The 26,788-nt window shown below is 46.7% G+C and overlaps 1 protein-coding gene across 2 annotated transcripts in view; it reads right to left on the reverse strand.

The window, feature by feature from the left end:
- LOC140398375 (vesicle-fusing ATPase) overlaps window positions 1–26,788 on the reverse strand; it is a 405,179-nt gene that overhangs the window by 271,558 nt on the left and 106,833 nt on the right. For both annotated transcript variants that reach the window (XM_072486990.1, XM_072486991.1), the window contains 4 exons: window positions 25,575–25,741; window positions 24,320–24,427; window positions 15,522–15,597; window positions 11,583–11,738 (listed from right to left, as the gene is read on the reverse strand). In XM_072486990.1, coding sequence (XP_072343091.1) covers window positions 11,583–11,738; window positions 15,522–15,597; window positions 24,320–24,427; window positions 25,575–25,741 — 507 coding nt within the window. The remainder of the gene's footprint in view (window positions 1–11,582; window positions 11,739–15,521; window positions 15,598–24,319; window positions 24,428–25,574; window positions 25,742–26,788) is intronic.

The following is a 26,788-nucleotide window of genomic DNA, read 5'->3' on the forward strand; positions in this document are numbered from 1 at the left end:
AGAACGCGGTGATCCGCGTGTTATCAGGATTGGAGTGCGAAGGTGGCGAGAAGGAGGGAGAGTTTCAATCGGGCCAAGGCGGTGCTCCACAAGAGGAAAGTGAAGTTCGGAATGTTGCAGCCGGCAAGACTGTGGGTTACATACCAGGGTAAACACCACTACTTCGAGACGGCAGAAGAGGCGTGGACATTTATTGAAGAGGAGAAGTTGGACTAGATTGGAGAAAGAGTGTTTGAAATGAAGTAGTGAGGTGGTGGTAAGGGAATGTGAATCAGATGGGGGAAAATTTTCTTTCCCCTCGAAGGGGGGGGACACAAAGAAATGTGGGCGCCGGTGGGGAAGGGGAGGGGGGAGGAGAGAGGGAGCTGCGCCATCGGGGCGGGGCTGAGGGGGAAGCGCGGGCTTTGTTCCCGTGCTATGGAAATTGTGGCGGGAAAAGGGGGCGCAGGAAGGAGGGGGCCTCACATAATGGGAGGCTAAGGATAAACGGGGGAAGCCGAGGTCAGCCAGAGTTTGCTGACTTCCGGAAGCAATATGGGGGGAGCAACTAAGCTAGAGAGGGATCTAGCAGGGGTGGGGGGGTTAACTGCGTTGCTGCTGCTAAGGGGAAGGGGGAGCTGTTACGGGATGGGGTGGTCGGGACGGGAGGGTGCCGTCAGGGGGATAAGCGGGTGCGTGGGAACCGGGTGAGGAGCTGGTCTAAAAAAGGGGATGGCTAGTCGACGAGGGGGGGGGGGGGGGGGGGGGGGGGGGGGTAAAGAGCCCCCCAACCCGGTTGATCACGTGGAACGTGAGAGGGTTGAACGGGACGATTAAGAGGGCAAGGGTACTTGCGCACCTAAAGAAGCTAAAGGCAGACGTGGCCATGCTTCAGGAGTCGCACCTGAAACTGGCGGATCAGGTCAGATTAAGAAAAGGATGGGTGGGACAGGTATTCCACTCGGGCTTGGATGCGAAAAATAGAGGGGTGGCAATACTGGTGGGGAAACGGGTATTGTTTGAGGCGAAGACCATAGTGGCGGACAGTGGGGGTAGATACGTGATGGTGAGTGGCAGATTGCAAGGTGAGGCAGTGGTGGTGAATGTACATGCCCCGAACTGGGATGACGTGAACTTTATGAAGCGTATGTTGGGGCGCATCCCGGACCTGGAGATGGGAAAGTTGGTAATGGGGGGGACGGGGGACTTCAACACGGTGCTGGACCCAGGGCTGAACCGGTCCAGATCTAGGACCGGAGGAGGCCGGCAGCGGCCAAGGTGCTTAAGGGCTTTATGGAGCAGATGGGAGGAGTGGATCCCTGGAGGTTTACTAGGCCAAGGAGTAAAGAGTTTTCCTTCTTCTCCCATGTCCGCAAAGTGTACTCCCGGATAGACTTCTTTGTCCTGGGAAGGGCGCTGATCCCGAAGGTGGCAGGAACGGAGTATTCGGCTATAGCCATTTCAGATCATGCCCCACATTGGGTAGATCTGGAAGTAGGAAAGGAAAAGGGACAGCGCCCACTCTGGAGATTAGATGTGGGACTGTTGGCGGACGAGGGGGTATGTGTAAGGGTGAGGGGATGTATTGAAAGGTACCTAGAGATTATGATGACGGAGAGGTCCAGGTGGGAGTGGTCTGGGAGGCGCTGAAGGCGGTGGTTAGAGGTGAGCTGATCTCCATAAGGGCCCATAAGGGGAAACAAGAGGGTAAAGAAAGGGAGAGATTGTTGAGGGAGATTTTGAGGGTGGATAGGCAATATGCGGAGGCTCCAGATGAAGGGCTATACAGGGAAAGACGGAGATTGCACACGGACTTTGACTTGTTGACCACAGGTAAGGCGGAGGCACAATGGAGGAAGGCACAGGGAGTGCAGTATGACTATGGAGAGAAGGCGAGCCGGCTGCTGGCCCAACAACTTAGGAAGAGGGGGGCAGCGAGAGAGATCGGAGGGGTTAGAGACGAGGAGGGAAAGATGGAACGGGGAGCGGAGAGGGTGAACGGGGTGTTTAAGGTATTTTACGAGAGGCTATATAAGGCTCAACCCCTGGAAGGGAAAGAGGGAATGATGCGTTTCCTAGACCAGCTGGAGTTCCTGAAGGTTGAGGAACAGGAGATGACAGGGCTGAGAGCGCAGATTGAGGTGGAGGAGGTGGTAAAAGGAATTGGGAACATGCAGGCAGGGAAGGCCCCGGGACCGGATGGGTTCCCGGTGGAGTTCTATAGGAAATAAGTGGACCTGCTGGCCCCACTTCTGATGAGAACCTTTAATGAGGCTAGGGAAAGGGGGACACTACCCCCGACGATGTCGGAGGCGACGATATCGCTGATCCTGAAAAGAGACAAAGACCCGCTGCAGTGCGGGTCATACAGGCCTATCTCCCTCTTGAACGTAGATGCCAAGCTTTTGGCCAAGGTGATGGCGACGAGGATAGAGGACTGTGTCCCTGGGGTGGTGCATGATGATCAAACGGGGTTTGTTAAAGGGGGGCAATTGAATGCTAATATACGGAGGCTGCTGGGGGTGATGATGATGCCCCCACCGGAGGGGGAGGCGGAGATAGTGGTGGCGATGGATGCGGAGAAAGCATTTGATAGAGTGGAGTGGGACTACCTGTGGGAAGTACTGAGGAGATTTGGATTTGGAGAGGGGTTCATTAGATGGGTTCAGCTCCTGTACAGGGCCCCGGTGGCGTGTGATTACAAATAGGCAACGATCTGACCACTTCCGACTATATAGGGGTACAAGACAGGGATGTCCCCTGTCCCCGTTACTGTTTGCGTTGGCAATTGAGCCACTGGCCATAGCACTGAGGGGCTCTAGGAAGTGGAGGGGGGTACTTAGAGGAGGAGAAGAGCATTGGGTGTCATTATACGCGGATGATTTGTTGTTGTATGTCGCGGACCCAGTGGAGGGGATGCCTGAGATAATGCAGACACTCAGGGAGTTTGGAGAATTTTCAGGATATAAATTGAATATGGGGAAGAGTGAACTGTTTGTGATGCACCCCGGGGAACAGGGCAGGGGAATAGACGATTTACCGTTGAGGAGGGTAACAAGGGATTTCGGGTATCTAGGGATCCAGGTGGCCAGGAACTGGGGAACCTTGCATAAGCTTAACTTGGCACGACTGGTAGAGCAGATGGAAGAGGACTTTAGGAAGTGGGACATGGCGCCCCTGTCATTGGCGGGCAGGGTGCAGGCGGTTAAAATGGTGGTCCTTCCGAGGTTTCTTTTTGTGTTCCAGTGCCTCCCTGTACTGATTATAAAGGCCTTTTTTAAGAAGGTGGACAAGAGTATTATGAGCTGTGTGGGCTGGAAAGACCCCAAGAGTAAAGAGGGGGTTCCTGCAGCGCAGTAGGGACAGAGGGGGACTGGCACTGCCGAGTCTAAGTGATTATTATTGGGCCGCCAACGTGTCAATGATATGTAAGTGGATGAGGGAAGGGGAAGGAGCGGCGTGGAAAAGTCTGGAGATGGCGTCCTGTAGGGGAACTAGTCTAAAAGCACTGGAGACGACGCCGTTATCGTTCTCCCCGAAAAAATACACCACAAACCCAATGGTGGTGGCAACTCTGAAAATTTGGGGGCAGTGGAGACGACATAAGGGAGTGACGGGTGCCTCAGTGTGGTCCCCGATAAGGAACAACCATAGGTTCGTCCCGGGAAGGATGGATGGGGGATTTAAATCTTGGCAGCGAGCAGGAATTGCGAAATTGAAGGACTTGTTCTTAGACGGGACGTTCGCGAGTCTGGGAGCACTTACAGAAAAATATGGGTTGCCACCTGGGAATGCATTTCGCTATATGCAAGTGAGGGCATTTGTGAGGCAACAGGTGAGGGAATTTCCGCAGCTCCCGGCGCAAGAGATCCAGGACAGAGTGATTTCGGGGGCATGGGTGGGTGATGGTAGGGTGTCAGATATATATAGGGAAATGAGAGACGAGGGGGAGACGATGGTAGAGGAGTTGAAGGGAAAATGGGAGGAGGAGCTGGGAGAAGAGATTGAGGAGGGGCTGTGGGCAGATGCCCCAAGTAGGGTAAACTCTTGGTCCTCGTGTGCTAGGCTCAACCTGATACAATTCAAGGTTCTACACAGGGCGCATATGACTGGAGCAAGGCTGAGTAGATTTTGTGGAGTGGAGGATAGGTGCGGGAGATGCGCGACAAGCCCGGCGAACCACACCCACATGTTCTGGTCATGTCCGGTATTGCATGGGTTCTGGGTGGGTGTGGCAAAAGTGATTTCAAAGGTGGTGGGGGTCCAGGTCGAACCAGGCTGGGGGTTGGCTATATTTGGGGTTGCAGATGAGCCGGGAGTGCAGGAGGCGAGAGAGGCCGATGTTTTGGCCTTTGCGTCCCTAGTAGCCCGGCGAAGGATTCTACTTATGTGGAAAGAAGCTAAGCCGCCGGGTGTGGAGGCCTGGATCAATGACATGGCAGGGTTCATAAAATTGGAGCGGATAAAGTACGCAGTAAGAGGTTCGGCTCAAGGGTTCACCAGGCGGTGGCAACCGTTCCTCGACTATCTCGCAGAGCGATAAGGGAAAATAGGAAAGGTAGCAGCAGCAACCCAGGGGGGAGGGGGGGGGAAGAGGAGGACTCATTTGGGTCCTCAGGGGTTTTATGTGTGTGTTTATATATTAGTTATTTATATTACATGTTACGAAGTTACTATTTTAGTTACTATTTCTGTTGTTTCTTATTTTGTTGTTGGCAGTTGCCGTTAGTTAGCATATTATTTATTTTTTAAAAACGATCAATGTATATATTATTACAAAGTTGTAAAATGGGAAAATTTTGCTTGATCGAAAAACTTTAATAAAATATATTTATTAAAAAAAACACTACACCCCGGTATGCTTCACCCGATGCCGGTGTTATGTAGTTACACTGTGTACCTTGTTTTGCACTATTATGTATTTTCTTTTCATGTACTTAATGATCTGCTCGCAGAAAAATACTTTTCACTGTACCTTTGTACACGTGACGATGAACAAAATCCAATCCAATCCAACTAGTTGGACCAAATGGCCTGTTTCTGTGCTGCAAATTCATATAACTGAAATAAAGAGAAGTTTTCCTCCAAAATTATAGAACAAAAACCCTGCACTTTGAGCACAGAAAAAAAGGGCAATATCAATTAGGAAAAACAGGCTTAATTTGTCAATAAGCAACCCGAATTGCAATTTGAATGCCATGGCTGACTGATATTAAAAGTTTGCCAGGTACTGAGAGAGCATGAACTGGAATCGAATACTCCTGGTACTCTTATAATTAATATTAGTTAGACAGCAAATTACTCCTATATTAGGCCACTGACAAAGCTTCTCTCGATGGTTTGAGTTCTTGCTAAATATTTGCTCTTGGCTACCTTGCACTAAGAAGCTTGAAGAACTCTGTTTCACTGGTAGTTCCTCACCCCCAAGAATTGGGGCAAGATTGTATAGTGAAGTGCACACTGAACCCACCAAATGTCATTTTCTTTCTCATCAGTTTCCCCTTCCACGTGACTCCCAATGTCCTGTTGTGCAACGGTTTTGCAACAATAGTTGGAACTTGAGCCGAGCAGGCATCCAAATCTGGCAGGCCATTCCACCATGCGTGCTTTGTGGCCAAATACAATCTTACCGCCGTGATCAAAGATCCTCACATACAGACTTACCAGTGGTAATATTAGTAATCAGGAACTGGAACTTTGGCTGACTTTCCCCCCTGTTTTACATATATAAAATGTGAACGACTTGGGATCACTTGAAAGAGCATGCAAGAAGCCGAGGGTGTACTGAGAAACATCAACGGTCTGCACCTTAAAATGCATAGGGAGGCAAAGTAAGAAATTTGCTATTCACAACCTCAGGATATTCAAAAGCCCTTTACAGTCAATTAAGTATTTTTGAAACGTCATCACTATTTTAATGTCGGTTTGTGCACAGCAGTGCTCCACAAACAACAGTGTGATTATGATCAGACAGCGGGCTCAATTCAACTAAATGGGAACAAAATTGCATAGCGAGCAGGTTTAGCCGCATGTTTTCAAGTCTCGCAGTGCCACGAAAGACGCTATACAACCTGACTAGCGTTGTATAAGGTGCCTCAGCGGGGAACGTGCGACTGAGGCCACGCATAGCTCCGTTTTGTACACCGGGGAGCTCTGCTCACCCAGAACTCCCCAGTGTAGCATTTTTAAATGCCCGTCCCGATCTCCGAGGCCCCCGAAGCAATCGGGGGGATCCTCCTCCAGCCCTAATGAGCTATCCCCGCACCTGCCAACACCCAGGCAGGGTACCTCGCGCACAAAATCCGATCGCCGCACGCACAAAATGCCAGCCTGGCACCTTGGCAGTGCCAAACTGGCCCCATGGCAGTGCCCATTCCAGCTGGCAATGCCACCTGGGCACTTTGGCAGTGCCAGGGTGCCAGACTGGCACCAATAGTGCCAGGTCACCACCCTCCCCAAAGAGCATGCAGCTGGGGGCCTCTAATCCTCTGGGAGACCCCCACAAGTGCCATTCTGTCTGCTCCCCGGTTGTGGAGACCAGTGTTGAACGGCACTCACCCGAGGACTCCGAGGTGACGACAAGAATCCCAAAGCCTTAGGTACCTCGGGAATTAGCACATTAGAGTTAGACTAGCTGTCTTGCTCTAAAATGCAGATTTGCCAAACCATTTCCCATAATGGGCGGGGATTACATCGCAACATTTCACGAGGTTGTGTTGGATTTCGCGAGGTGTTGCATGCCGGGTAGATCCCAGGAGCGGGGTCTCCCAGCTTCTATTGGCCATGCTGCTCTGCAGCAAGCTGCTTTTTGGGCACAGTGTAGCCATTGGATCATGCCTAGTCTTTCAATGATGGTTGAGGGATAAATACTGGCCAGAACATTTTGGCTTCTAAATATTCTCATTGTATTTTTTACATCCATCTGAGGGGGGGGGGGGGGAATGGGGTCTTGGTTCTCACAAGTGGAAAGCTCAAGTGTCAATCAAGATTCTGTGATTTCAGGAGTGTAACTTGAACTCTCAATCTTCTGACTCAGAGGTGGGAGAACTACCAACAGAGCCACCGTTGACACCTAAATGAAAGAAATGGAGTGGGAGGAACAGTGCCACACACAAAGTGAGAAAGAGAGAAAGGATTCAACCCTCGCTGTGCTCACACCCTGTTCCAAATGACTTTGCATAGCAATAATAGCAGATGATCTGTCATCCTTGCAATCATGTGTGAACAGGAATATAAAATAGGGGAGGGATAGGTTTATGCCATGAATGTTGCCAGCAGTGTTCTAATATACAACAGCTGACTGCTCAAGTCACCCTGCTCACTTTTACAAACTCTCACACTTTGCGTTTCACTTTGCCCCTCCTCACCTCTTCAGACACGAATAGAATGCAGGTCTGCAAAAGGCATTATGAGCACCAAGAAGCAAAGTATCAAACAACAGCGTAGGATAACTCTGATGGGCTGTGGCCCTTTTCTGCTACTATGAAACAACATAGGAAAGCTGGAAACCTAGTTGATGGACTGTTCACAACAGTGTACCTGGATATATATCTTAATCTGTGCAACTATAAATGTTTTGGGGAGACGGTGGCATAGTGGTAATGTTACTGGACTAGCAATCAGGCTAATGTTTTAGAGACATGGATTCAAATTCCACCAGGGCAGCTGGTGAAATTTAAATTCAATTATTAAATCTGGAATTGAAAGTAAGTCTCAGTAAAGACTTTTAAAAAATAAATTTAGAGTACCCAAATCATTTTTCCAATTAAGGGGCAATTTAGGGTGGCCAATCCACCTACCCTGCACATATTTGGTTTGTGGGGGCGAAACCCACGCAAATACAGGGAGAATGTGCAAACCCCACATGGACAGTGACCCAGAGCCGGGATCGAACCTGGGACCTCGGCGCCGTGAGGCTGCAGTGCTACCCAATGCACCACCGTGCTGCCGTAGTCTCAGCAAAGATGATCATGAAACTATCATTGTCGTAAAAACACATCTGGTTCACTGGTGTCCTTGGGGCAGGAAATCTGCAGTCCTTACCTGATTTGGCCGACATGTAACAATAATGTGGTTGACTCGTAACTACCCTCTGAAATGGCTGTGCAATTCAGTTGAAGGGCACATTGGAATGGGCAACATATGCAGGTCATGCCAGCAATGCCCAAATCCCACTGAGGAAAAATAAATCGTTACCCATCTTGGCACAAGAGAGAAGGGATAATTCTTATAGTTCTTCAATCACCCTTTCATCCAAACCTTACCAGAGAGATCTTTGTATTGTAGTTAGACTTGAAGAATATTGCACTGGTCACAGAAGTCCATTAATCTTCTATCCAGTGACCAAATTGTTCAGGGGTGAACATTCTAAGCAAATATTTTGAGAAATTCCCCTGATGGGTGACTCAGTAAAATCAGCACACACTGTTTCAAGTCTACACTATGGGCTGGGCCAGAGGTACTCTGGAAGATGCGCTGGGGAACCCCTTGAAGATCCTGAGGCAAAGATTACATAGGAATTTACCAAGAAGTTTCAAATTCTATTGGGTAATTGCCCTGAGCCCGGAACCCTCAGAAACTCTAAATCAGCATCAGAGGCTTCAGTCAGTTCAAAGTCTCTTCGGAACATAGGAACATAAGTAGACCATTCAGTCTATCGAGCTTTCTCCGACGTTCAATTAGATCACGGCTGATCAACTATCTCAACACCACTTTCCTGCACCATCTCCCTATTTCCTGGTGTCATTAGTCTCCAGAAATCCATCAATTTCTGTTCTGAACATGCTCAGTGATCGAACTTATCACAGCCCTCTGGGGTAGAGAATTTCAAAGATTCATCACGAATGAAGAAATTCTTCCTCAACGCGGTCTTAAAAGCCCTGCCCCTTATCCTGAGATTATGTCCCCTGGTTTAAACTCACCAGCTGGGAGAAACATCTTATCTACATCACGTTGTCACGCCCTGCAACAATTTTGTAAGCTTCAATGAGGTCACCTTTCATTCTTCCAAACTCTAGGGAATACAGGCCTAGTCTCCCCAATCACTGCTCATAAAACAAGCCCACTGTCCCAAGGATTAATCTGGTGAACCTTCATTGCATTACCTCTATGGCACGGATATATCTCCTTGGATAAGGGAACCAAAACTGAATACAACACTCCAGTTGAGTTGTCACCAAGGCTCTACAGAAGAGAAAGCGTCTTTTCTCTGAGCAGAACAACTACCCAGGAAAAGGTAGGATTAAAACCAGTTCTAATTACTGAGTAACTATATTATGGACTCTCCCAAACCCTGACTAAATCGTATCCTCCACCCCCTGACTACCCCAAAGCAACCCCACACAATCCTCCACACCCCTGGCCTTCCCACCCACCCCCACCCCTCCTGCCTACCCCGAACACCGTCTCCCAACCGCACAATTATTCCCCACCTCTCTGATTGCCGCCAACCTCCTAATGCCCGCATGACCATCCGACTAACTCTACCACTCCAGTCTGGAACAATTAACTTCTCAAAATGTGGCAACGAGCCATAAAGAGTGCCCATTGCTTCCTTCCCCCCCAATGATCCTGCATTGCACAGGAGGACTCTAGGAGCAGCTATGCTGCACATTTCTCAGCAGGCCAGAGTCGGACGTCTGAGCAAGAAACTTGGTGACTAAGGTGAGTGAAAAGGAGCAGGGTGCAATCTGGTGGTGATTGCCACTCCACAGAAGATTCAAGTAGACAAAGCACCACAAATCACTTATGCTTAGGCTTTATTCCTATAAAAAAAAAGAATTTCCAGATAGCCAAGCAATTGCTAATCCTGTTGCATTATATGATGTTGTTCAGAGGTGCTGGAGCAGAATTTAAAGGATTAAAATAAATCCCCCAATTTTACTACTCTATCGGGATATAGCATATTAAACAAACAGATTTGCAAAGGAACTACTTCAAAGAGTTAGTACCTGAATTACAATAAACACAGGGATGAGGGCTTGGAAACATCCCCCCAACATCAGTGAGAGTGAGAGGGGAGGGGATAAGACACACAGACACTCCTTTTACTAATGAAATGAGTGCACAGCTGCTTAGACAAGTCAAGAACCTGGAGCCATGCCAGGAAATGTTGACAGCACATTCTGGACATGTCAAAATTGCCCCAGTAATGAAACCACCTGAATGTTTGACAGCCAATCGAAGAGATGACCCTACAGTGCTGGCAAGTTAAGCCTTTTGCTAAATTAAATTTTATCAGGGTTTAGATGGCCTTTCAAAGATGGTGCATTAAAGGTTATTATTTCATCTCTTACTTTTGTGCGACCTGCTATTGGGAGCTTCGGAGTTCAGGCGATAAGCCAGGTGTGCTGGTGATCGCTGCTTGGACCTACAAGGTTTGCTGTCAGCCGCTACTAATCCTCACTGAGCAGAACCTCACCCACTAAAGCAGGTGCGTGACCCATGCAATCTGACCACAATCAGCAGGGGAATCAGACATCACATGGAAGGGTAGAAAGTGAAAACCATTGAATGGAGAAAGAACAGCAATGTAATTCAATCACCTACCCCCACTTCCATACCTCAAATTAAAGCATTTGGCCAAAGTTTAAAATCAATAATTTTAATTTTCAACAAGTACAAATCGGAGTTGTTTTTCTCACTTTGTGAGAACCAGCTGAGCATGCAAACAGGGAAGTCTTGTTTGGATTCAGAAATTACATTAATGCATGGGGTTTATATTAACTCGTCGATTGCTTGGATTTTACTGTTCTGTATGTATCCCTCACTGGTTACACAACAGAAATTACAGCAGAGAAACAGGCCATTCGATCCAACAAGATCCTCTGTTCTGAACTTCTTCGACCAAAGGAAATCGCTCCCTTTTTATTTATCCCATGAAATCCCATAATCATTTGAAACTGATTTGCTTATCCAGATTGCAGCCAAGTGACATTCACTAAAGCAACCCCTGGAGTACTAAACACCCTTTGGCTAGCTTTAGCTTAAGGCTGCTAATTGATACAAACTAAAACCATGAACATTTCACAGTAAAAATTAGGGCAATCGGTTAAGGGAAAATCGCTGTTTTCACTTGGCCATGTGTCAGGTTTTCTTCTGTTCAACAAGGTAGGAAACATTGAATTAAACAACGGTTACTTCAAAGTTGCACATTGCAGTCCTGGGAACTGCTTATCAGGAAAAACTGAAGTTTTATCAAATGTTATCATACCACAAGAGGAGGTCAAAAGTCATCAGCTTCAGAAAAAAGTTTCTTGAACATGGAAAGGAGGAGGATGACAAGAACAACAGAGCCATCAGTTCATTTCACGGCAATGCACCACCCACTAATCTATCAGAGTGAAACTGACAGGGGCCAGAGAAGACAGCAGCTCAATCATTACCTTCCATCCGATAAGAGACCTCACAGCAACAACTAGTACAATCATGGAGTAAAATACTGAAACAAAGCAAGATGTGGGGTTGGTGGAGTGGTTTATATCTGATCAGGCAATGAAATAAATCCCTCTAATACATAAATCTTATGAATGTATCAAAACTAGTCAATGTTCACATCAACATGTCTCTCTACTGTTACTGGATTACCATATGCAACTACTCACCCATCTGTTCCACAAGATCCACAGGAAAAACTCTTGAAGCAAATGCTCGGCGGAAGATATCGGAAAACTCCTTGTCAAGACCGCCGATTCCCATTTTCTCAAAGTTCCAGTCTGGGTTAATAATGGATTGTCTTCCCTGCTTGGTTTTGGATTTGCCTTGAAAGACAAAGTAGAGAAAGCCATGACATACTCGAACGACATAAATCTGCCGCCACCCAGTGGTTATGTACAAGACAGAAGCAATTTACCAAGTACTGTCATCAATCTCTATTTATTTATCTATCGATTCATTCATCTCTATTTGTGTGCCTGCCTGATTTTTTTATGATTAACAAAAACATCTTACAATCAGTTTTTAAAAATAAATTTAGAGTACCCAATTCTTTTTTCCCCCCAATTAAGGGGCAATTTAGCATGCCCAATTGATCTACCCTGCATATCTTTGGGTTGTGGGGTTGAAACCCACAGACACAGGGACTCCACACAGACAGTGACCTGGGGCCACACAACAGAATTGGCCTCTGAAAAGGTCTAACAAGCCAGTAAGTTACCACCATCTTTTAGTAGCAACTAGGGATGGGCAATGATTGCCAGAATTAGCAACATTTTTAGGACAGCTCTTTGCAAAAATACTCCAAAGGCAAGAAATAAATTTTGACCGTAATTCTATTAACAACAACCATTTTACATAAAGGATGACTATCAAATAAGAAAAATTATTAAGGTGAAGTTTCCTATTTTCATAGCCTCCTAAGAAAATACTGCACGAGGCCATTCGGCCCTTAAGTGTCCAAAATTGCCCTTAGTGTTGGGTGGGGTTACTGGGATAGGGTGGAGGTGTTGACCTTGGGTAGGGTGCTCTTTCCAAGAGCTGGTGCAGACTTGATGGGCCGAATGGCTTCCTTCTGCACTGTAAATTCTATGATAATCTATGAAAACAACCGCTCGGGCACCCATGGGACTCAGGTTCTACTGGATTCTACATCTTTGGGAATGAAAGAGATGGGAGTCTAGGAGCAATTATTGGACAATTGTTTCAAGTTTTTAAAAAAACGTTTTGTTCCATTCAATGTCAGAAATGTAACAATGCACAAAGTTGACACAGTTGGGATGAAGGGCAGCATGGTAGCATAGTAGTTAGCACAGTTGCTTCACAGCTCCAGGGCCTCAGGTTCGATTCCCGGCTTGGGTCACTGTCTGTGCGGAGTCTGCACCTTCTCTCCATGTCTGCGTGGGTTTCCTCCGGGTGCTCCGGTTTCCTCCCACAGTCCAAAGATGTGCAGGGTTAGGTGGATTGGCCATGCTAAATTGACCTTAGGTTAGGTGGGGTTAGTGGGTTACGGGAATAGGGTGGAGGTGTGGACTTAAGTGGGGTGCTCTTTCCAAGAGCCGGTGCAGGCTCGCTGGGCCGAATGGCCTCCTTCTGCACTGTGGACGTTCCATACTAAAAGTTACTTGTGATTGCACGTATGCCACAAAGTCCACACACATTGGATTTCAGGAGGTCTGAACACCTAACATGACTTCAATAGTCCAAAGCTCACATGTACATTGCACAAGACTCCACAGAGCAGCAACAATTATCCAATCTAAGCGTCCATTAGCTAGTACACAAATCTGCCACTCCACAGAGCTGAATTCTGTACAAATATGGTAGCAGCATTGTGATATGATTGAATGCACAGCAGCTGCAGCAACACACCTGGAATGTACAGGCAGCAGGGTCACTCCCATCGCAGTTTTAAACCCGTGAAAAATTACAGTTCACACTACAGGGCAAAAACAAACCTGATTTATCAACAGCTGGTTACATAAATAGACTTATTCAAGAAAAAGAAAATGAGAGTTCAACCTGCCTCAACAGGCCATCACTGGTCTCTGCCAATCTTTCCATCCACTGGTTTTTCATAGGCAAACACGTTCACGAGTCAATAGACTTGCATACTGCACAATGAATACTGTTCAGTGGAACAAAAATCAGTGACCTCTGAACATTGCTCGGCCCAAATGTTAACTCAACTTCATTCCTCTAGATGTCGTGCCATTATCAAAGGTGGACTGCTGCACTGTAGATCTGCATTTCACAAATGGCCATGGATGAACGGAGGAACTCATGAGCCTATGCCATCATTCAATTAGATCACTTATTGTCACAAATAGGCTTCAATGAAGTTACTGTGAAAAGCCCCTAGTCACCACATTCTGGCGCCTGTTCGGGGAGGCCGATACGGGAATTGAACCTGCGCTGCTGGCCTTGTTCTGCATTACAAGCCAGCTGTTTCGCCCACTGTGCTAAATCAGCCCCTATTACCCACCTTGGTTCCATATCCCTTCTACCCTAACCTAACAAAGGTCTATCAATCTTAGTTTTGAAACTTTGAACTGACCTAGCCCCAGGTAGCGCAGTTTACACAAGCTCTGACCCACTTGAGATGTCATTATAATAGCACCTTGTGCAAGGTGACAGAGACACAGAATCCAATGACAATTCACAGAACTCATGAAAATATGTTCCTCCGAATCAGCCTCGATTAGAGGGGTGCAGGTCATTATATATTTGTGGGCAACTAATTAAGGGAGTATCACATCTGCTGTTTAAGAATTCCAATTATTAACTGAACTGTGCAAGCCTGGGTATTATTTCACAAATCGTGGGAAGCTAACACTTGGGAGACAGTTTTACAATTGAAACAACAGCAGATACTTATGCAAGTTAGGGTCACGGCTGAACCATTTTGCAAGTTCGCTATGCACAATCAGAAGGTTTCAATCTACTCTATCTACAGGCCAAATCCAAATGACCAATTCTACAACAAGTGATTGATTGGTCCTGCCTCAAAGCAATGAGAGTAGGGACTGGATTCAGGGGAGCAAGAAGGGGAGCAAGTCCTCGAGGAACTGTCAAAAATATGCAATTTAACCAATTCAAAGATGACAAAGCATGTTTCCCACCATCCATCCTTTGAAGGCAAGTGGCCTTTCACACATCCTCTTTTTCCAAAAATCCAGTTCCTTCTTGCTCCATCAGTTTTCATCTATGAGTCCCCATCATTGCTTGAGGTTTCGGTTTCTCTCGGAAATGGCTTTGTTAGATAAGTTGTACATCTACAATGGGCAAACAGAGGACATTTTGCCTCCACCCAAACTGTAAGGACTAGGTAATTCAGCCTGGTGAAACTACCGCAGCAAGAATTAAGAATGACATGGGCAGCACTGGGCCTGGGTTGGAGCAGCAGAGTTTCAGTCAACGATGCGAAATAATGAACCCAGCCTGAGGTTATTCCATGAAAAACAATGCTATGTTGTAGAATGAACAAAAGTTAATCCTTCAAGTTAATATTCTTTGCTGCTCAGCATTTCATAAACATGCAAGAAAAGAGGTTTCACTAACGTAAAGGGCAGCATTTTGAACCAGAATGGCCTCAACCAAAGCTTCTGAGACACACTGGGCAATGCATTGTTCTGTTTTACACATCAAGCTGCTTTACTCCATTTCAAAACCTGTATCACATTCATTGATGGATAGCTGTTTGTTGCAATCTTCAAATTGCACAACTGAAGCCAATTTTACTCCATAGAATACACTTATAATTCTGTGGGAGCAATTTAAAGCAGAGGGAATCAAGTGTAAGGCAGGGAGTAGAGGGTAGACAGAGAACGAAAGAGTGCATGCGTGAGAAACAGCAGAAACTTCAAAAGAGGCATGAAAGAAAAAGAGGAAACCAAGAGGATGAAAGCAAAGTAGAAAACACGGGTAGTTTTTCAGCTTTCAACCTTAGAAACATGTAATGTTTTAGATACTAGTGAATCAGTTTGTTTTAAATTTACAGTCAGACTTGATACGTCAGTCAGCCAGGAACAAATGGTAGCTTAAAATTTTAAAAGCCTATACATGATTAGCTCCAGCAAAGCTCAATCACAAGATTCAAATATACTCACCAATAAGAGTCAGAGACGAGCTACCTGACTTTTCAAATATAACCTGGGAATTGGCTATAGACAGGCCAAGTTCGATCTGGGTTAATAAAATAAAACAGATAAATTACACACAGCAGTATGATCTCAGAACTATCTTATGGCAGCAATGCAGTTTTAGGATGTCACTATTTGAGTACTGTTTGTTCCTCCATTTTTGTATTAATTAAAATCATTTATATAGTTGATGTTACCCAATATCTGCAGCACAGAATAAATGAGAATGCATAGTGTGCATTCTCTCACAGAACCCTGCCAGACCCCTTCCACCTCCACTAAGCACCTCGCTTCTCACCTACTCTTCAGTGGATGACAAACAAAGTGCAAATTTACCCAGGCTCTTCCCTCTTGACATTTCCTTCCAATACCAAGAAAGGCCTTGGCTCCACTCAAAACTGGCAACAGTGCAGTGGGACTAACCTGTACCCATCTCTGCTTTGCACCATACTATGTCAGCATTTTACAGGACAATATCAATGGAAGTAATGGAATTAAGCAGCCAACAGGACAAGGAGGCTCCCTGTGTAACCCCATCCCCAATAATGCGAGCGCACAGCATGAGTGCAAACAATACAAACTTAAGCCAGAAGCAGCAAGTGGATGATCCTTCTATTTGCTGCCTCCTGTGGGCCTCTTCACTATAGAAACTAGTTCTTAGCCAATTCGATTCACTCCACACAAAATCAATAAACAGTATACTAACAGCAAATGTACAGAAACATTTCTGCAAATATGTCTGTACTGCAGTGGCTCCAAAAGGTGGCTCTCCACCAACTTCTCAAGGGCAATTAGGAATGGACAACAAACAGCAGCCTTGCCGGCAATGCCCACATCCCATAAAATAATTTTTAAATTCTTCTTAATGGATACTTTCACATGCAATTACTGCACTTCACTGATCTGCAATATTCTCATTGAGGTGCCACAATGGAAACATGGTGCACAAGGGAGTAAGACATGGAAGTTACAGGCTCTATGGTTGAGAAGCTTCTACAGGTTGAAAATCCCTTATTTGAAATGCTTGGGTCTAGAGTGTAAATTGGATTTTGGAATTTTTCAGATTTCAGAATATACTGCGCATGTGCGCCGCACATTGGGAACTGCGCATGTGCGGCATGCATTCTGTGAACTGAGCATCGCCCGGGCGCCTTGTGGGATTTCCACTCGTGACATGTTGGCACTCGAAAGCAAATGCAGATTTCGGAATATTTAGTTTTTCGGAATTTCATTTCGGGAATGCTCAACCTGTAGTAACGATAATTCAGGACAAAACTAACAGTAACTTGCACGAAACCAGGTGAATTAAGGAAAACAACACAGATTTTTTTCAGGGAAAATCACGTTTAACTTGCTTGGGTTTTTTGATGAGGTAGCAGATGAGGAAAATGCTGCTAACATGGTGTACATAGACTTCCAAAATGCATTTGATAAAATGCCTAGCAGACTTATGAGCAAAAGTTCATGGGATAAAAGGGGCAACGTGGCTATAAAATTGGCTGAGTGACAAGAAACAGTGGTTAATGGTTGACCTGACTGGAGGAAGGTTTATGTTGGATTTTCCCAAGAGTCAGCGTTAGAACAGCTGCTTATCCTGATATATATTAACAATCTAGACTTTTGCATAGCACACAGTTCTAAAAAGTGCGAAATGATTCCTTTTGGTAGCAAGAACATGAAGAGGCAAAATAAAGTGGGCAATTCTGAAGGGGGTGCAGGAGCAGAGGGACCTGGGTGTATGTGTGCCTTAATCACTGAAAGTGGCACACAAACTGGGAAAGTTTTAATAGAGTATTCATAATCCTGGGCTTCATCAATAGGGGCATAGAATACAAAAACAAGGAAGTTAAGTTAAATCTGTGTAAAACACTCGTTTGCCCTCAATGGAAGTATTGCATCCAATTCTGGGCACCACACTTAAGCATGTGAATACATTAGAGAGAGTGCAGAAATGATTCATGAAAATTGATCCAAGGATGAGGAAGTTCAGTTACATAGAGAGATTGGAGAAATTGGAACTAATCTCCTTGGAGAAGGGAAGGTTGAAGGGAGATTTGATTAGAGTCTTCAAAATCATGAGGGGCTGGACAGAATACTTGGGGGAAATTATCTTGCTGGAAGGATCAAGAACCAGAGGGTACAGATTTACGATAATTGGCAAAAGTAGCAATGATGACTTGAGGAAAAACATGCAGAGTAAATGGTTAGGATCTGGAATGGATGGCCTTAAGACCTTATGGTGAAGGCAGGTTCAACTAAGGCATGCAAGAGAGAATTGATTATTTCAAAAGGAAGCAAGACAGCCAAAGTTAGACAGGTCACAGCTGTGCTCGTAGGTCCAGTTTAGAGGGGGGGGGGGTTTGGTTGGACTAATGGTGGAACTGGGAGGGGTGAACCCTTAGAGGTTTCTGCACTCGAGGGAACGGGAGTACTCGTTTTTCTTGGCGGTCCATAAGGTATACTCACGGATCGACTTTTTTGTGGTGGGGAAGGCTTTGCTGGCTGGGGTTAAAGGTTCGGAGTACTCGGCAATTGCAATATCAGATCATGCTCTACACTGGGTGGATATGGTACTGGAGAAGGGGGTAAGAGGCCGGGGTGGAAATTAGATGTGGGACTGTTGGGGGACCGAGGGTTCTGTGACAAAATTGAAAAAGTAATTGGGGAATATGTAGGTTTCAACTGTACAGGTGGGGAGTCAAAGGCAGTTGTCTGGGAGGCTCTAAAGGTGGTGGTGAGGGGCAAGTTGATCTCGCTCAAGGCTAGGGTGGCCAAAGAGGAGAGGTTGGAGCGGCAACGGGTGATAAATGAGATACTGGAGGTAGGTAGGCGTTATGCAGAAGATGGGGATCCAGCGAAGTATGAAAAGAGGAAGGAACTACAAGCGAGCTTTGGCTGACTATCTACCAGGAAGGTGGTACGTCAATTGAGGCGAGCAAGGGGTGCAGTTTACGAGCATGGAGAGCAGGCGGGATGTATGTTAGCGGGTCAGCTTCGGAGGGAGGAGGCAAGGAAAATTGTTCAGGTGCGGGACAGGGCAGGGAAGTTGGTGGTTAACAAGGTCTTTGAGGACTTCCGGGTGCGGCGATGACCAGCTGAGTCGCACGTTTCAGCAGCTCCCTGTGAAACGGACTTTTGGGCTCTTGATAGGAGCCCCAACGGCAATTTTGACGGCTAAAAACACTGTGCGGTAAACCAGAAGGGAATCCCCCCTGGATACGGATGGAAAAAGGAGAGGGAAGTGGCCAGATTGCAGTGGATCCTTTAGAACAGCGGCAAGGAAGGCAAGCAAAAACCAAGATGGCGTCGGAAGGTGGCAGTTTAACATGGGGCCCTGAACAACAAGAGTTCTTGAAATGCTGTGTGGAAGAGATCAAAAAGGAAATGAAGAAAGAGCTGTTGGCCCCGATACTACAGGCGAGCGAAGGGCTAAAGGAGGAACAAAAGACCCAGGAGCGGGAGCTTCGGGTCGTGAAGGCAAAGGCAGCCGAGAATGAGGACGATATACAGGGCCTGGTGGTGAAGACGGAGACGCAGGAGGCACATCGGAAACGATGTGTGGAAAGGTTGGAGGCACTGGAAAACAACGCAAGGAGGAACAACCTGAGAATTCTTGGTCTTCCTGAAGGTGTGGAGGGAGCGGACGTCGGGGCATATGTGAGCACGATGCTGCACTCGTTAATGGGAGCGGAGGCCCCGGCAGGTCCGTTGGAGGTGGAGGGAGCATACCGAGTGATGGCGCGAGGACCGAGAGCAGGAGAAATTCCCAGAGCCATAGTGGTGAGATTCCTCCGTTTTAAGGATAGAGAAATGGTCCTTAGATGGGCGAAGAAAACTCGGAGTAGTAAATGGGAGAACGCGGTGATCCGCGTTTATCAAGACTGGAGTGCGGAGGTGGCGTGAAGGAGGGCGAGCTTTAATCGGGCCAAGGCGGTGCTTCATAAAAAGAAGATAAAATTTGGAATGCTGCAACCGGCAAGACTGTGGGTCACATATCGAGAGAGGCACCACTACTTTGAGACGGTGGATGAAGCGTGGACTTTTATTGTGGAAGAAAAACTGGAATGAGCGGGTTATTAAAAAGAACGTTCGAACAAAGTGGTGGGGCGAATGTGGGGGGCAAAGAGGGGTTTTATGTACTAATCCTGCGATGTGGTAACTTTTCTCTCTCCCACAGGTGGTGATGGGGGGAGGAGGGGAGGTGGAGGAGATGGGGCGTTGGCCATTGGGGGCGGGGCCAAGGGAGAAGCGCGGGCTTGGTTCCCGCGCTATGATAATCATGGCGGGAATAGAGAAGCAGGAAAGAGGGGGCGTCGCACGGTGCGAGCCGAGGTCACGGGGGGAAGCCGAGGTCAGCCAGAGTTTGCTGACTTCTGGGAGCAACATGGGGGGAGTAATTACGCTAGCGGGGGATCTAGCGGGGGGGGTGGGAGGGGGGAATTACTGGGTTGCTGCTGCTGGGGAGAGGGGGGAGCTGGTATGGGAGAGGATGGGCGGGGGGGCACCGCCTGGGGGAGATACAGCTGCGTGGGAACCGGGTGAGGAGCTGGAAAAAGGTGATGGCTAATCGACAAGGGGGGGGGGTAGGAAGCCCCCCAACTCGGCTGATCACGTGGAACGTGAGAGGGCTGAACGGGCCGATAAAGAGGGCACGGGTACTCGCACACCTTAAGAAACTTAAGGCAGATGTGGTTATGTTACAGGAAACGCACCTGAAACTGATAGACCAGGTTAGGCTACGCAAAGGATGGGTGGGGCAGGTGTTCCATTCGGGGCTAGATGCGAAAAACAGGGGGGTGGCTATATTAGTGAGGAAGCGGGTAATGTTCGAGGCAAAGACTATAGTGGCGGATAACGGGGGCAGATACGTGATGGTGAGTGGCAAACTACAGGGGGAGAGGGTGGTTTTGGTAAACGTATATGCCCCGAACTGGGATGATGCCAATTTTATGAGACGGATGCTAGGACGCATTCCGGACCTAGAGATGGGAAAGCTGATAATGGGGGGAGATTTTAATACGGTGTTGGAACCAGGGCTGGATAGGTCGAAGTCCAGGACTGGAAGGAGGCCGACAGCAGCCAAAGTACTGAAAGATTTTATGGAGCAGATGGGAGGTGTAGACCCGTGGAGATTTAGCAGACCTAGGAGTAAGGAGTTCTCGTTTTTCTCCTATGTCCATAAAGTCTACTCGCGAATAGACTTTTTTGTGCTGGGTAGGGCATTGGTCCCGAAGGTGAGGGGAACGGAGTATACGGCTATAGCCATTTCGGATCACGCTCCACACTGGGTGGACTTGGAGATAGGGGAGGAAACAGGAGGGCGCCCACCCTGGAGAATGGACATGGGACTAATGGCAGATGAGGGGGTGTGTCTAAGGGTGAGGGGGTGCATTGAAAAGTACTTGGAACTCAATGATAATGGGGAGGTCCAGGTGGGAGTGGTCTGGGAGGCGTTGAAGGCGGTGGTTAGAGGGGAGCTGATATCAATAAGGGCACATAAAGGGAAGCAGGAGAGTAAGGAACGGGAGCGGTTGCTGCAAGAACTTTTGAGGGTGGACAGACAATATGCGGAAGCACCGGAGGAGGGACTATACAGGGAAAGGCAAAGGCTACATGTAGAATTTGACTTGCTGACTACAGGCACTGCAGAGGCACAATGGAGGAAGGCACAGGGTGTACAGTACGAATATGGGGAGAAGGCGAGCAAGTTGCTGGCACACCAATTGAGGAAAAGGGGAGCAGCGAGGGAAATAGGGGGAGTGAGGGATGAGGAAGGAGAGATGGAGCGGAGAGCGGAGAGAGTGAATGGAGTGTTCAAGACATTTTATAAAAAATTATATGAAGCTCAACCCCCGGATGGGAGGGAGAGAATGATGGGCTTCTTGGATCGGCTGGAATTTCCCAAGGTGGAAGAGCAGGAAAGGGTGGGACTGGGAGCACAGATCGAGGTAGAAGAAGTGGTGAAAGGAATTAGGAGCATGCAGGCGGGAAAGGCCCCGGGACCGGATGGATTCCCAGTCGAATTCTATAGAAAATATGTGGACTTGCTCACCCCGGTACTGACGAGGACCTTTAATGAGGCAAAGGAAAGGGGACAACTGCCCCCGACTATGTCTGAAGCAACGATATCGCTTCTCTTAAAGAAGGAAAAGGACCCGCTACAATGCGGGTCCTATAGACCTATTTCCCTCCTAAGTGTAGATGCCAAGGTCCTGGCCAAGGTAATGGCAATGAGAATAGAGGAATGTGTCCCGGGGGTGGTCCACGAGGACCAAACTGGGTTTGTGAAGGGGAGACAGCTGAACACGAATATACGGAGGTTGTTAGGGGTAATGATGATGGCCCCACCAGAGGGAGAAACGGAGATAGTAGTGGCGATGGATGCCGAGAAAGCATTTGATAGAGTGGAGTGGGATTATTTGTGGGAGGTGTTGAGGAGATTTGGTTTTGGAGAGGGGTATGTTAGATGGGTGCAGCTGTTGTATAGGGCCCCAGTGGCGAGCGTGGTCACGAATGGACGGGGATCTGCATATTTTCGGCTCCATAGAGGGACAAGGCAGGGATGCCCTCTGTCCCCATTATTGTTTGCACTGGCGATTGAGCCCCTGGCGATAGCGTTGAGGGGTTCCAAGAAGTGGAGGGGAGTACTTAGGGGAGGAGAAGAGCACCGGGTATCTTTGTATGCGGACGATTTGCTACTATACGTGGCGGACCCGGCGGAGGGGATGCCAGAAATAATGCGGATACTTGGGGAGTTTGGGGATTTTTCAGGGTATAAATTGAACATGGGGAAAAGTGAGTTGTTTGTGATGCATCCAGGGGAGCAGAGTAGAGAAATAGAGGACCTACCGTTGAGGAAGGTAACAAGGGACTTTCGTTACCTGGGGATCCAGATAGCTAAGAATTGGGGCACATTGCATAGGTTAAATTTAACGCGGTTGGTGGAACAGATGGAGGAGGATTTCAAGAGATGGGATATGGTATCCCTGTCAATGGCAGGGAGGGTGCAGGCGGTTAAGATGGTGGTCCTCCCGAGATTCCTCTTTGTGTTTCAGTGCCTCCCGGTGGTGATTACGAAGGCTTTTTTTAAAAGGATTGAAAAGAGCATCATGGGTTTTGTGTGGGCCGGGAAGACCCCGAGAGTGAGGAAGGGATTCTTACAGCGTAGCAGGGATAGGGGGGGGCTGGCACTACCGAGCCTAAGTGAGTATTATTGGGCCGCTAATATTTCAATGGTGAGTAAGTGGATGGGAGAGGAGGAGGGAGCGGCGTGGAAGAGATTAGAGAGGGCGTCCTGTAGGGGGACTAGCCTACAGGCTATGGTGACAGCCCCATTGCCGTTCTCACCGAGGAACTACACCACAAGCCCGGTGGTGGTGGCTACACTGAAGATTTGGGGACAGTGGAGACGGCATAGGGGAAAGACTGGAGCCTTGGGGGGGTCCCCGATAAGAAACAACCATAGGTTTGCCCCGGGGGGAATGGATGGGGGATATGGAATGTGGCAAAGAGCAGGAATAACGCAACTGAAAGATCTGTTTGTGGATGGGAAGTTCGCGAGTCTGGGAGCGCTGACCGAGAAATATGGGTTGCCCCAAGGGAATGCATTCAGGTATATGCAACTGAGGGCTTTTGCGAGGCAACAGGTGAGGGAATTCCCGCAGCTCCCGACACAAGAGGTGCAGGACAGAGTGATCTCAAAGACATGGGTGGGGGATGGTAAGGTGTCAGATATATATAGGGAAATGAGGGACGAAGGGGAGACTATGGTAGATGAACTAAAAGGGAAATGGGAAGAAGAGCTGGGGGAGGAGATCGAGGAGGGGCTGTGGGCAGATGCCCTAAGCAGGGTAAACTCGTCGTCCTCGTGTGCCAGGCTAAGCCTGATTCAGTTTAAGGTATTACACAGGGCACATATGACTGGAGCACGGCTAAGTAAATTTTTTGGGGTGGCGGATAGGTGTGCGAGGTGCTCGAGAAGCCCAGCGAATCATACCCATATGTTTTCTATTGTAAAATTAACGTTCACCTCGACAATGCTGACAGAGCTTTACCCTTAATGCCCCATTAAATTCTCATCAGCTCATCAATTAAATCCTTCTTCCCGAGCTGCATAACTGTGTCAGCTTAGTTTATGCACCCAGATCTTCACTGGAGTTTGGACCCACAGATTCAGGAGGTGAGGGGGCAGTCAAGCTAATGCCCTGACGTATTAAGCAAAGCAGAGAAAATGACTGATCAATTAGAAACATCCAGCTGGATATATTGTCTCCAACATATATCCTTCATTTATGTCGCTATCTTCAGAATAGGGCAACAACTAGCTAAGGCTCATGGAATGCATCGGACGATACACATCAATGTATAAAACTTTAATAAAGGAGCAATCAATTTGTTAAGAGCTTCCTGTAAAACCAAGAGCTCATTCAAACTAAAACACATGTTTGAGAGCAGAATCCTGGGTTTTAGTGAACATAGTGCAAAAGACTGTCCATGATTGAAACCTTAAAACAAAATAGAAAATGCTGGAAGCACTCAGATCATGTTACCATCTGTGGACAGAAAAGCTGAATTAATGTACAGTCACTGGTCAAAAATCAGACCAACCTTTGTCCCTGCATCAACACCCAGATCCATTAAGTTCTCTTCATTGATGCTGCCTTGTCTGTTGGGTGTTTCTAGCCTTCTTCTATATTTGCACTTTATTAAAGATGTGCTTTTCACAATATATAGTTTAAAATAAAAGTTACAGTTGTAACTCCTACCTTCTGTCTCTTGCCAGAAGCTTGCTCTCCCTTCAGAATGCTGGGGTCCATAGCTTCAATGTCCTTCACCAGTAACCCAAAGAGCTTATCATTAAAGCTGAACACAAGCTAAGGAGCAAAGGAAGAAGGAGTTATTCACCTTCAAGATTAGCTTTTCAAAATGTAACTTATGCTTGGTGTATTAGATGTGATGCATGTTATTTATCAATAAAGGTTGCTCAGCTCGATGTCCTTAGAACTAGCCACCAGCGGTCAGAAATTCATGTGAAATAATGAATCAATGGCTTGAATGAACCACAAAGTTACAGCAACCTCAAAAATAAGGATCTTCAGAGTATCACGTAACCAAAAATATTTTCAGGTTTTAGGTGAAGGTAAAAGGTAAAGTCCCTATAGTCCCAGATGACCATAAGTTGCTTTCCCCTTGGAGGGGGAACTGACTGGCGGTGATTTAATCTGAGGATCACCACACCGCAAGCGAATAGCAAGGTTGAGAAGACTGGCCTACATGAATAATCTCAGCCAGTATGGGAACCAGCGCAGCTGGCCTTGCTCTGCATCACGAACCAGCTGTCTAGCCAACTGAACGAAACCAGTCCCCAATCAAGACTAGGCAGGTCTTAACTGGCTGCTTAATCACTTGCTTTGACTGACATAAAATTACACAATTTTCCAGGTCATATGCCTACCATTATGCTCGGACATGTATTTTTAATTAAAATCAGAAAAAATCATTCTGGGTTAAGGACTAATTTTCCAAGAAAAGTCCACCAACACTTGTTTTAAAATAAAGAGGGGACCTGAGTAATAATAAAAACTTCATGTAATATCAGCCAAACTTTGGTCATCTTAGTGCAAATACAAATCTAAAACTGAGCAGGGAAGGATGAGATCCAACATGAACATGCAAAGATGGAATATGCCAGTCTTGCCAGAGTTAGAGGAGAGATATATCTGCAACTCATCTGGAAGGATTCACTGCCGTTCATAGTCACAGTAAGAAGTCTTACAACACCAGGTTAAAGTCCAACAGGTTTGTTTCAAACACTAGCTTTCGGAGCACTGCTCCTTCCTCAGGTTCATATTCAAGCTGCAAAATGTACTCAATACAAGGGTGAGGAGCAAGCAAAAATAATGATTGTTAAAAATATACATGTAACATATCACTAAAATTTGCCCAGTCAAATTTCTGTTTGGGCAATCAAATCTCCAAATATAAAAGCACACTTCTACACCCAGGAGAGATTAGTTGCACCTGCTGGCTTGTAGAAAAGGCCTGGCTGGTGAACTGCTGAATGAACTCCGCTGCCATCTTGTCAGTGTCGTATGGGTTTGAATCCACACTCTTCTTCTGCAGGAAGTCAATCTCAATCATCATGGTTCCAATACATTGCTTTGTTTTGTCAAAGCCATAGGGAGATACTGCAAAAAGAATAGAGAAGAAAACACTTCAGAAATGGTCATGCTTCATCAATTTATTTTAAACACAGAGACAGAATTGACCGTACCACAACTTCAGAGTCTCAGGTTTGATTTAAGACCATTTAGATGCACACTGAGTGTGTGATGTAGTCTTTTGTTCTTCGCTATCTCATCCCTCCAGCACACTAAAATAAAAAATGCTTGAATAATATAATAATAAAAATAATAATACTAATTGCTTATTGTCACAAGTAGGCTTCAATGAAGTTACTGTGAAAAACCCCTAGTCGCCACATCCCGGCACCTGTTCGGGGAGGCCGGTATGGGAAATGAACCCGCGCTGCTGGCAATGTTCTGCATTACAAGCCAGCTGGTTAGCCCACTGTGCTAAACCATCTCCTGGGAATACACCCTAGGTTAGAATAAAATTTTCTCAACAGTATCAACACAGACAGTCAGAGATTACACAAATCCTAAAGACAGCCATGATTTTTTTTTTAAAATATATTTTATTCAAGATTTTTTGGCCAAACATAACAGTACGTAGTGTTTCTTTTAAACAACAATAAAGCAATATAAATAACAGTGGCCAGTTTTAAACAAATAAATAAATAATATATGAACAGAAACAAAAACCAAACTAAATGGCAACTGCCTTGTCAAAAATAAATACTCTCCAAAGATACAATCCAACAGTCCAATATACATTACCTAAAACAAGTGCCTATACATATACAATAACATCCCTGAGAGTCCGTCCGATTCCTTCCCCACCCGCCCCCCCCCCCCCCCCACTCAATGGGTTGCTGCTGTTGTATTCTTCTTTTCCATTCCCTCTATCTTTCTGTGAGGTAGTCGATGAACGGTTGCCACCGCCTGGTGAACCCTTGAGCCGAACCCCTTAGTACGAACTTAACCCGTTCTAACTTTATAAACCCTGCCATGTCGTTTATCCAGGTCTCCACACCCGGGGGTTTGGCTTCCTTCCACATTAACAATGTCCTGCGGCGGGCGACTAGGGATGCAAAGGCCAAAACATCAGCCTCT

This window comes from Scyliorhinus torazame, chromosome 21 (genome assembly GCF_047496885.1).
Source record: "Scyliorhinus torazame isolate Kashiwa2021f chromosome 21, sScyTor2.1, whole genome shotgun sequence".
In the NCBI taxonomy this organism is placed as follows: Eukaryota; Metazoa; Chordata; class Chondrichthyes; order Carcharhiniformes; family Scyliorhinidae; genus Scyliorhinus; species Scyliorhinus torazame.